The sequence below is a fragment of the Theropithecus gelada genome, chromosome 19, assembly GCF_003255815.1.
Source record: "Theropithecus gelada isolate Dixy chromosome 19, Tgel_1.0, whole genome shotgun sequence".
NCBI classification, from domain to species: Eukaryota; Metazoa; Chordata; class Mammalia; order Primates; family Cercopithecidae; genus Theropithecus; species Theropithecus gelada.
The window spans coordinates 46921782-46934286 of record NC_037687.1 but is presented as its reverse complement, the minus strand read 5'-3'; the positions used below and the strand labels follow the sequence as shown (position 1 = coordinate 46934286).

The 12505-nt window shown below is 47.4% G+C and overlaps 1 protein-coding gene across 1 annotated transcript in view; it reads right to left on the bottom strand.

Annotated features, from left to right (window-relative positions):
- The window catches only part of RHPN2 (rhophilin Rho GTPase binding protein 2), an 87461-nt gene that overhangs the window by 38423 nt on the left and 36533 nt on the right, over positions 1–12505 (bottom strand). The window contains exons 3-4 of the mRNA XM_025368938.1: positions 7871–7999; positions 2614–2689 (exon numbers count right to left, since the gene is read on the bottom strand). Of these exons, the coding sequence (XP_025224723.1) occupies positions 2614–2689; positions 7871–7999 (205 nt within the window). The remainder of the gene's footprint in view (positions 1–2613; positions 2690–7870; positions 8000–12505) is intronic.

The window sequence follows — 12505 nt, the reverse complement described above, 5'->3', positions numbered from 1 at the left end:
GTTCAAGACCAGCCTGGCCAACATGGTGAAACCCGTATCTCTACTAGTAAAAATTAGCTGGGTATGGTGGCACATGCTTGTAATCCCAGCTACTTGGGAGGCTCAAGCAGGAGAATCGCTTGAACCTAAGAGGCGGAGGTTGCAGTGAGCTGAGATCGCACCATTGGACTCCAGCTTGGGGAACAAGAGTGAAACTCCATCTCAAAAAAAAAGCTCATTCTTGTAGTCCAGCATCAAGCAACAGACAAATTAAATCGTAAAGAAACTTCTACAATAGCAGCAACAGACATTTCCAGACACGTGGATTGTTTTGAGTCCCACAGACCAGTGGCAAGTCACATCTATTTTTGTGCAAACTTGGGCCACCCTGCACCTCATCCCCTTTCCCCTCCTTGATGGAATTTGGAGGTGACTGGTTAAAAACTCAAACTGATAGAGTTGAAGAGGGAAGGAAGAGGAGCGTAATCCAGGCACAGGATGGTCTCCCGGCCCCAGCCTGGCAGCACGGTCTCTCCTGTGTTCTCCATTGAAGCACCTCTTCCACTTCCCACTTGAATCCCCCATGGACCCAAGGGCCCCGCGGCAGGGCTGTGGTCTCCGGCACCCAACACAGTGCCAGACACAGGTGGGCTTATGAGGATCTGCCAAACAGGAGAGGAGTCCAGATACCCAGGAATGTGGCAGGGGGGCACACAAGCAAAGACTCTGGTTATTCAAATATTTAAGGGGAATGAATTGACATCTTTGATTTCCTTTGAAATTGCATCATAAATAAGACAGACTGATGATATTAGCCATTACCTTCATTTTCTTTTTCTGTTTGTTTTTTGAGACGCAATTTCACTGTTGCCCAGGCTGGAGTGCAGTGGCACAATCTCAGCTCACTGCATCTCCGCCTCCTGGGTTCAAGCGATTCTCTCGTGCCTCAGCGTCCCGAGTAACTGGGATTACAGGCATATGCCACTATGCCCAGCTAATTTTTTTTTTTTTTTTTTTGAGACGGGATCTTGCTCTGTCGCCCAGGCTGGAGGGCAGTGGCGTGATCTCAGCTCCCTGCAATCTCTGCCTCCACCTCCTGGGTTCGAACAATTCACCTGCCTCAGCCTCTCAAGTAACTGGGATTACAGGTGTGCACCACCACATCCAGCTAATTTCTGTACGTTTAGTAGAGACAGGGGTTTTATCATATTGGCCAGGCTGGTCTTGAACTCCTGAGCTCGAGTGATCCAACTGCTTCAGCCTCCCAAAGTGCTGGGATTACAGCCCTTTAGCCATTACTTTCTTTTTTTTTTTTTGAGACGGAGTCTTGCTCTGTCGCCCAGGCTAGAGTGCAGTGGTGTGATCTCGGCTCACTGCAGACTCCGTCTCCCGGGTTCAAGTGATTCTCCTGCCTCAGCCTCCCGAGTAGCTGGGATTACAGACGGGGTTTCACCATCTTGGCCAGGCTGGTCTCGAACTCCTGACCTCATGATCCACCCGCCTCGGCCTCCCAGAGTGCTGGGATTACAGGCATGAGCCACTGCACCCGGCCTAGCCATTACTTTCAATGGCAAAAACTGCAATTACCTTTGAACCAACCTAACAGACACAAAAATGCACAGATGGACAAATATGTGAGGAAGCAATGCTGGCAGTGTGCTCCTGGAGGAAGTGAGTACACAGGGGTTTGCTATAAAATTCTTAGAATTTTTTGAAAAGTTTGGAAACTTTCATAATAAAATGTTAGAGAAAAAAACTTTAGCTATTCTTCCAAAAACGTAACCTAAACTGGTTACATGATTTTAAAAGATACTATTAATAAAAGAGGATAGGGCCGGGCGCGGTGGCTCAAGCCTGTAATCCCAGCACTTTGGGAGGCCGAGACGGGCGGATCACGAGGTCAGGAGATCGAGACCATCCTGGCTAACACGGTGAAACCCCGTCTCTACTAAAAAATACAAAAAACTAGCCGGGTGAGGTGGCGGGCGCCTGTGGTCCCAGCTACTTGGGAGGCTGAGGCAGGAGAATGGCGTGAACCCGGGAGGCGGAGCTTGCAGTGAGCTGAGATCCGGCCACTGCACTCCAGCCTGGGCGACACAGTAAGACTCCGTCTCAAAAAAAAAAAAAAAAAAAAGAGGATATAAGTTTTAAATTTCAAAGCATATCCACTACAGACCCTCTTTCACTTGGCCTCTTGGGGAAGGCTGGCCTGGGTTTCCAACCTGCCTTGTCTAAGACCCAAGAGGAGCTTCAGAAGTCATTAAAGGCCACAACAAAAATCTGGCAGGAATAAACGCACAAATTATGCATGTAGCTGGCTGAGAAGGGCCTCAGGGTCACTCTGTAGATATCAACTGACTCTGCCTGTTGAGCCTAAGGCCATTGCAAGAGATACATATTCTCTATCTCCTTTTTTTTTCTTTTTTTTTTTTTTTTTTGAGACAGGGTCTCATTCTGTTACCCAGGCTGGAGTGCAGTGGTATGATCACAACTCACTACGGCCTCCAACTCCTGGGCTCAAGTGATCCTCTTGCCTCAGCCTCCCAAGTAACTGGGACTACAGGCATGCGCCACTGCAAATGGTCTATTTCCATTTTAAACACTGAGTCCGGTGCCCATGGCTTTGAGATTTACCTTGAGGACAACTGAAAAGTCGACGTCTTTCGTTTCCTTCAGGCCAAGAGGAATCAGGGGAATCGTAAATGCCTCCCTATGAGGAACACAACAAGGTATGTATGAACACCCCAAACCAGACCCCTGGGTATCCCACGGCCTTGTCCCCAGCAGCCCAGCTCAGGTGTGCGCCCTCTCCTTGCCCCATCCAGTACTCACCCAGCTGACGGGCTCATTTTCCATAAGGATGACTCTGGTCATGCCCCACCCTCTGCTCTAAAACTGACCCCAGCTCCCTAAGACTGCTGGACCACCCTGCCTAACACGTCATGCCCCTGATATCTTGACACTGATTTATCTTCCACTCTCAACACCTCAATGCTTCTTTTTTTTTTTTTTTTTTTTGAGATGGCATTTTGCTCTTGTTGTCCAGGCTGGAGTGCAATGGCACAATCTCAGCTCACTGCAACCTCCTCCTCCTGGGTTCAAGGAATTCTCTTGCCTCAGCCCCCCGAGTAGCTGGGATGACAGGCACGCGACACCACACCCGGCTAATTTTTGTCTATTTTTTTAGTAGTGATGGGGTTTCGCCATGTTGGCCAGGCTGGTCTCAAACTCCTGATCTCAAGTGATCTGCCCACCTCAGCCTCTCAATGTGCTGGAATGACAGGCACGAGCCTCTGCGTCCAGCCCAGTCACAATGCTTCTCTGAGGCAGCTGTGCTGAGAGTCTATCCTGTGCCAGGTTCTGTGCCCGGTGCACTTGCTGCTCCCACCTGGGTGTACCACCCTGCTGCCCTGCGCCTCCTTTGTCAGCTCCTCACCCCCTCCTCCTCTGCTCCCCTCAGGAGCCCCATCCAACAGAGTGCACCTGCCTCCCAGCCCAGGACCAGACACCCTCCACCTCCTCTCCCCCAGCTGACCACTCAGTAACCACAGGTCACCCGGGGAGTGCTCCCTGAGCCTGCATTCCTAGGGGCAGGGCCAGCAGGAAGTGAACGGAGCTCAGGCTGTGTTTTGCAAACAGGGATTTAGCTCCCTGACCTGTAACAGGAGACCTCCTAGGGCTGCTCAGCCCAGCCCCACAAGAAGGCCAGAAAGGCTGGGCAGGGCGAGGGGACAATGCAGCTGTAAGCTGAACCTCGCTCTGCGGCACAGCTGTGCTACAGCAGGTGAGACCCATCCCAGAGGCAAGGAAAGTCGGATCCTGCTGAAGGCTCCTCCAGGCTATGCAGGGCGGGAAGCCAGGTTTGCGGCTGTCCAGGCAACAAGAGGAGGAGTAAGCGTCCTGAGCCGAGCTCCAGGACACCCCAGCCCCAATGTGGCACTGACAGCGCCCTCTAGGTGACCTCAGGCCTCCCTGAGTTTTTCATCTGCACCATAAGGTTCTTTCTTTCCCGCCTACCTCCTAGAAGACTGTAAAGATCAACCGTGATAAGAAAGAAACAATCTACTTTGAAAACAGAATAGTGCAGGCTGGGCGTGGTGGCTCACACCTATAATCCCATCACTTTGGGAGGCTGAAGTGGACAGATCACCTGAGGTCAGGAGTTCGAGACCAGCCTGGCCAATACGGTAAAACCCCATCTCTACTAAAAATATAAAAACTACCTGGGCATGGTAGTGTGCACCTGTAATCCCAGCTACTCAGGAGGCTGAGGCAGGAGAATGGCTTCAACCGGGAGGTGGAGGTAGCAGTGAGCCAAGATCACACCACTGCACTCTAGGCCTGGGTGACAGAGCGAGACTCCATCTCAGAAAGAAAAAAAAAAAGATCAACCATGCAAAGAAAGAAACAATCTACTTTGAAAACAGAAGAGCGCAGGACCCAAATGCATGGTGTCGTGTTGAATCTGCACAGCTCTCCCTCTTCCCAATGACACAAGGCAGTGATTGACCACTCTAGAGCCCAGGGACCACCCCAGGGGCTTTCGGTTCACTCTGTTGGAAGCCCTGTGTTGCATGTCCCTGCTCTTTGGCACAGCAAATGCGAGTGTGGAACGGCCAACATTTATTACCAAAGCTTGGACCCATCTTGCCTCCTCCAGAACTTGAACCTTTTGGACAAAACACTAGAAGTGAACACCAGAGCATAGGCTGGGAGAACCTTCCATTAGCTGTCATATTGACTGGGCATTCAAAACTGCACAGGAGGCCAGGTGTGGTGGCTCATCTTCACCAGTTCCACCCCTTTGGCTCTGTGTTTGCAGGACCATCTCGTGGACACCAGCCTGTTTCCTGAGAAGCCGAGGAATGGTGTGCTGGGGGACAGCAGAGACAAGGAGCCCATGGCCCTGGATGGCACAGTCTATCAGGGGAGCAGTTCCACCTGCATCCTCCAGGAGACCTCCCTGTGATGCTGACTCAGGACGCTGCTTCTGTCAAGACCAGCCTGGCCAACATGGTGAAACCCCGTCTCTACTAAAAATACAAAAAATTAGCTGGGCAAGTTGGCACGTGCCTGTAGTCCCAGCTACTCAAGAGGCTGAGGCAGGAGAATTGCTTGAACCTGGGAGGCAAGGTTGTGGTGAGCTGAGATCGTGCCACTATACTCCAGCCTGGGCGACAGAGAGAGACTCCATTTCAAAAAAATAATAAAACGGGGCCGGGCACGGTGGCTCACGCCTGTAATCAGCACTTTGGGAAGCCGAGACAGGTGGATCACGAGGTCAGGAGTTCAAGACCAGCCTGGCTAACATGGTGAAACCCCATCTCTACTAAAAATACAAAAAATTAGCCAGGCGTGGTGGCATGTGCCTGTAGTCCCAGCTACTCAGGAGGCTGAGGCAGGAGAATCGCTTGAACCTAGGAGGCAGAGGTTGCAGTAAGCTGAGATCCCGCCACTGCACTCCAGCCTGGGCAACAAAGCAAGACTCTGTCTCAAAAAAAATAAATAGAAATAAAAAAATATAAAACAAACAAACAATAAAAACTGTATAGAAGCCCACAGGTAAGCCAGGCATGGGGTGTCACAAAGGGAAGAGCCAGCGAGGTTTCACACACTGATGCTTCCCCTCCAGCTCGGAAACCACCCTGGTGCCCCGCGGAGGACCAGCACCAGGAAACACACATTCCATAGGGGACTCAAGGTTCCCAAATCCAGGGAGCTATTTTCCGACTGAGTTTCCCCTGGGGCCCACCTACTTTTTGAGCAGTCTCATGCCCGCAATGAAAAGGCACGTAAACCCTTCTCTGAACTGTCTCAAAGTTATTTCTCCTTAAAAAGAAGCATTTCACTTAGCATTTTGTTTTGTTTTTGTGTTTTGAGACAGGACTTCTTTCTGTTGCCCTTACTGCAGTCTCGACCTCCCTGGCTCAAGTGATCTTCCCACCTCAGCCTTCTGAGTAGCTGGGACTACAGGTGTGCACCACCACGCCTGGCTAATTTTCCTATTTTTTGTAGAGATGGGGTTTCACTATGTTGCCCAGGCTAGCCTCGAACTCCTGGGCTCAAGCGATCCCCCACCTCAGCCTCCTGAAGAGCTGGGATTACAGGCATGAGGCAAGAGGGGCACTTACTTCATAGTTGGATCTCCATTTTTGGAGATGTATTGCAATTCTGAGGGATGGTGGTGTTGGCTTTCATCTTGAAGAAATCGATTCTAAAATTGAGTTATGGAGAATGATACAATAGAGTGCCTTCAAAATTGGCCTAGGGGCCAAGTGCAGTGGCTCACATCTGTAATTCTAGCACTTTGGGAGGCCAAGGTGAGCAGATTACTTGAGACCAGGAGTTCAAGACCAGCCTGGTCAACATGATGAAACCCTGTCTTTCTTTAAAAAAATGCAGGCCGGGCGCGGTGGCTCAAGCCTGTAATCCCAGCACTTTGGGAGGCCAAGACGGGCGGATCACGAGGTAAGGAGATCGAGACCATCCTGGCTAACACGGTGAAACCCCGTCTCTACTAAAAAAACTACAAAAAACTAGCCGGGCAAGGTGGCGGGCGCCTGTAGTCCCAGCTACTTGGGAGGCTGAGGCAGGAGAATGGCGTAAACCCGGGAGGCGGAGCTTGCAGTGAGCTGAGATCCGGCCACTGCACTCCAGCCCGGGCGACAGAGCAAGACTTCGTCTCAAAAAAAAAAAAAAAAAAAAATGCAAAAATTAGCCAAGTGTGATGGTGCACGCCTGTAATCCCAGCTACCCAGATGGCTGAGGCACAAGAATCGCTTGAACCTACGAGGTAGAGATTGCAGTGAGCTGAGATCATGCCACTGCACTCCAACCTGGGTGAGAGAGGGAGACTCTGTGTCCAAAAAAAAAAAAAAAAAAAGGAAATACAACCTTAAAAGGAGACTGGTATATTACTTTGTTTTAATATGGATTTTTCTGTTTCAGTTTGTCACCTCCAGCTAGGAAATGGACTGCAGTCCAACGTAAGTACAGTGCACAGGATCTCTGTGTGTGCATAGTGGTTTCCCCTTACAGGGTCGATTTTGGCCTTAATCCCAAAAAGTATTTGTATATACTTTTTGTTCCTTGGCAAATAAATGAGGAAATAATTAGCCAACATTGGAAAGGTATTGTCCTAACAATGTCCTTTTAATGTTTCTTAGGAAAATTATGGTGACCCACTAAAATATCCTTGCTCAATGTCTGTTCAGTTGAATTTAATAACATATCTTGTTAATGTTTGCCTGTCTATGAAATGTGACTACGCGGAATTACTGAAAATTAACTATAAAATCAAAGGCATTTAACTTTTAAACTTATCTTGGTTCATCACGTATATTTATACTAGATTTTACACTGTCTTCATTTTTTGTTTGTTTGTTCTGAGACACAGTCTCGCTCTGTCAGCCAGGCCGGAGTTGCAGTGGTGTGATCTCGGCTACTGAAACTTCTGACTCCCTGGTTCAAGCAATTCTGCCTCAGCCTCTGAGAAGCCAGGATTATAGGCGTGCACCGCCACATCCGGCTATTTTTTTTATTTTTAGTAGAGACAGGGTTCCACCATGTTGGCCAGGCTGGTCTCGAACTCCTGACCTCAGATGATCTACCCGCCTTGGCCTCCCAAAGTGTTGGGATTACGGGAGTGAGCCACCGTGCCTGGCCTCACAAATGCCTTTTTGTCCAACACTGCAGGTATGTTCCAACAAATAGACTCATCCCTTCCAGTCTAGCACCTTGCTCAACCCCAAACCTGATGGTTCTCTCACTTCTCAAAGTGGGGGCTGCCACACCTAGTCTAGAACCCTATCTGGCCTCTTTGTGCAGCACCCTGGATGTACACAGAATCTCTGGCTCAGAGGCTTCTGGAAGGTGTGCTGCTCCCACTTACTCTGTGTTCTGATAGACGCCCACCGAGATGTTCAGCCCCTCCAGCTCTTCCTTGAGCATCTGCAGGTCTGAGTTGACGAAGCTCAGCTCCAGCCGCACTTGTTCCCGCACCTTTGGGTTCGTGGCCACTCTGTTCAAACAGAAGAGGGAGAGAAGTGCCCTCAGCCAGGTATCCCAGCTTCTGGGTGAGCAGACCCAATCCCCAGTCCCTGCAGGGAGGATCATGGCACAGCTTGCAGAGGAGGGTCAGGAGTGTCGGGTAAGGTATCCCAGGGACACAGGGCGCCTGCCCAGCTTGCAGCACACCTGCCAGTACCTGGAGCTGGGGACACAGGCAATGACACTGTGAGTTGCAGACATGAACTCTATGACATCCTGCAAAAAATCAGCCTTGAAAAGAGAAAACAAAACTGCTCCCAGCCATGCCCTAAAACACCATAAGATATCCACTTGAAAAGAAATGAATGATTCCTTTTGGTAGGAGAAATCAAAATAAATAAATATAAAATTTGTTTTAAAAAAAGAAAGAAATGGATAATTAGCTGGGCATGGTGGTGCATGCCTGTAGTCCCAGGCTGGAGGATTGCTTGAGCCCAGGAGGTTAATACTGCAGGGGGCTGTGATCATGCCACCGCACTCCAGCCTGGGTGACAGGGCAAGACACTGTCTCTAAAAACTAAAATAAGATAAAATGAAATAAAATATAAAAATATATACATATAAGATAGAAAGTAAAATAAAAGAACTGAATGAGAAAATGAAGGGAGAAGTTATGCTTCCCAATTCATTCTATGAGACTAGTATTAGCAACCCAAACCTAGAAACATATAAATAGGATTATACTCCATAACCAAGTGGGATTTATCCCAGGAATGCAAGGTTGGTTTAACATCTGAAAATCAATCAATATATTATACTAACAGAATAAAGGACAAAACACATGGTGACTTCAACAGATATTGAAAAAGCTATGTCACAAAATCCATCCCAGATTCATAATAAAAATTCTCAATGAAGTAGGAATAAAAAAGAATTCATGAAATCTGATAAAAGATACCTACAAAAACCCCACAGTTAACATCACGCTTAGTGGTGAATGACTGCTTTTCTCTTCTCATCAGGAACAAGGCAAAGATGCCTGCTTTTGCTATTTCTAATCAATGAGGCAAACAAAGAAATTAAAGGCATCCAGATTAGAAAGGAAGAAATAAAACTGTCTTTATTCACAGATGGTATTATCTTATATATAGAAAATCCTAATGCATCCATAAAACAAATATTAGTACTAATAAATTTAGCAAGGTCACAGGGTATAATCAATATACAAATATCAATTCTTTTATTTTTTTCTCTAGACAAGGTCTCACTCTGTCACCTAGGCTGGAATGCAATGTCACCATTATGGCTTACTGTAGCCTCAACCTCCCAGGCTGAAGCCATCCTCCAGCCTCAGTCTCCCAAGCAGCTGGGCCTACAGGTGCACACCACCATGCTGGCTAATTTTTGTATTTTTTTGTAGAGATGGAGTCTCACTATGTTGCCCAGGCTGGTCCAGAAATCCTAGGTTCAAGCAATCTTTCTGCCTCAGCCTCCCAAAGTGCTGGGATTACAGGCATGAGCCACCATGCCTGGCCAAATCTATTTCTATATACTAGCAATGAACAATCTTGAAATTGAGAAAACCATTCCATTCACAATAGCATCAAAAAGAATAAAATATTCAGGAATAAACAAAAGAATCACAAGACATGTAAACCTAAAACTACAAAACAATGCTGGAGATATAGTAAAAGAAGAGCTATTCCATGTTATAGGAAGGCTCATTACTGTCAACATGTCAAGCCTCCTTAGTTGGTACATTCATTCATTGCAACCTCAATCAAAATCCCACTAACCTTTTTAATAGAAATCGACCAGCTGATCCTAAAATTCATACAGAAATGCAAAAAAAAAAAAAAAAAAAAAAAAACCTGCAATAGGCAAAACAATTTTGAAAAATAAGAACAGAGTTGGAAGACTTATATTGATTTTAAAATTTACTAAGAAGCTGGCCTGGGCATGGTGGCTCACATCTGTAATCCTAGCACTTTGGGAGGCTAAGTTGGGTAGATCACCTGAGATCAGGAGTTCAAGACCAGCCTGGCCAACATGGTGAAACCCCATCTCTACTAAAAACACAAAAAATTAGACAGGCGTGGTGGCGGGCACCTGTAATCCCAGCTACTTGGGAGCCTGAGGCAAGAGAATCACTTGAACCCAGGAGGCGGAGATTGCAGTGAGCCAAGATCGCACCACTGCACTCTAGCCTGGGCAACAAGAGCAAAACTGCATCTCAAAAAAAAAAAAAAAAAAATAGCCGGGCGCGGTGGCTCAAGCCTGTAATCCTAGCACTTTGGGAGGCTGAGACGGGCAGATCACGAGGTTAGGAGATCAAGACCATCCTGGCTAACACAGTGAAACCCCATCTCTACTAAAAAATACAAAAAACTAGCCAGGCGAGGTGGTGGGCATCTGTAGTCCCAGCTACTCCGGAGGCTGAGGCAGGAGAATGGCATGAACCCGCGAGGCGGAGCTTACAGTGAGCTGAGATCTGGCCACTGCACTCCAGCCTGGGCGACAGAGCGAGACTGTCTCAAAAAAAAAAAAATTTTTTTAAATAAATAAATAAATAATAAAAAATAAACTTACTAAGAAGCCATAGTCATCAAAATAGCGTGGTACCGACATAAAGATAGGCAATGAAACAGAATAAGAGTCCAGGAATAAATGTTTACATTTACATAAGTAAATCTTTATAATTGATTTTGAACAAAAGTGCCAAATCAATTCAATGTGGAAAAGATTATTGTTTCAACAAATAGTGCTAAAGCAGGTTGACATCCATAGGTACGTCAGGGTCCCTAAAACCACCCCCAAGTTCAATGTTAATCTAGGAGGACTTGCAAAAGCCATGGCTATGGTTTACTACAGCAAAAGACACAAAGCATAATGAGCAAAGGGAAAGGCACATAGGGTGAAATTGCGAGGAGGCCCGGCCCAGACTTCTAGGGGTCCTCTCTCTGTGGAATCCCACAGACCGTGCTTAACTCCCCCAGCAAGGAGTTGTGACAACACACGTAAAATGACATCTACCAGGGAAGCTCAGAGACTCCATGTCCAGGGTTTTTACTGGGGGTTGATAGCATAGGCACCTCTGCCCAGCATGCTCCAAAATTCTGGATTCCCAGAAGGAAAGCAAGTGGTTCCACATAAACCATACCATTTGTACAAACAGTTCAGGCACAGTCAGTCAATCTTATCAGTCTGGGAATGATGAGAACACTTCTAAAATCGAAGTTTCTAGACACCAGCCAAAGGCCAGTCTTACAAGCAGGGCTTTCTAAGTAGAGCAGTTCTGGGCCTGATAGGTGAACTCTTTTCTGCACAATAGGTAAGAATTAACCTAAATCTAAATGGCACACCATTTACAAACACTGTCCAAACAGGTTACAGACTGCAACAAGAGCTACACCTCTAAAACTTCTAGAAGAAAATATAGGACGCAATCTTCGTGACCTTAGGTTGGATAAAATATTCTTAGCTACACATGAAAAGGACAATCCATAAAAGAAGAAATCGGGGACAGGCACAGTGGTTCACGCCTGTAATCCCAGACCAGCCTAGCCAATATGGTGAAACCCCATCTCTACTAAAAATACAAACAAAAAATTAGCTGGGGGTGGTGGCAGGCACCTGTAGTCCCAGCTACTTGGGAGGCTGAGGCAGGAGAATCGCTCGAACCAAGGAGGCATAGGCTGCAGTGAGCCGAGATTGCATCACTGCACTCCAGCCTGGTGACAGAGCAAGACTCTGTCTCAAAAAAAAGAAAAAGAAAAAAGAAGGCCAGGGGCAGTGGCTCGCGCCTGTAATCCCAGCACTTTGGGAGGCCAAGACAGGTGGATCACCTGAGGTTGGGAGTTCGAGACCAGCCTGACCAACATGGTGAAACTCCATCTCTACCAAAAATACAAAATTAACTGGGTGTGGTGGTGTGTGCCTATAATCCCAGATATTCGGGAGGCAGAGGCAGAAGAATCGCCTGAACCCAGGAGGCGGAGGTTGCAGTGAGCTGAGATCGCACCACTGCACTCCAGCCTGGGCAACTAGAGCGAAACTCCATCTCAAAAAAAAAAAAAGAAAATGAAAAGACAAGCCACAGACCAGGAGAAAATACTTTCAAATTATATATCTAACAAAGAATCTGTATCCAGGCTGGATGCAGTGGCTCACGCGTGTAATCCCAGCACTTTGGGAGGCTGAGAAGGGTGGGTCACTTCAGGCCAGGAGCTTGAGACCAGCCTGGCCAACATGGTGAAACCCCATCTCTACTAAAAATACAAAACTTAGCTGGGGGTGGTGGTGCACACCTGTAGTCTCAGTCACTCAGGAGGCTGAGGCAGGAGAATTGCTTGAACCCAGGAGGCAGAGGTTATAGTGAGCAGAGACTGCACCACTCTCCTCTAGCCTGGACAACAGAGTGAGACTCCCTCTCAGAAAAAAAAAAAAAAAGTTTTCAAGCAGAGCTTTTGAAACCTACTCAAAGGCCTTATAGATGCTCCCTCGTGTTATAGATTAGGAATCACCACTAAAATAACAG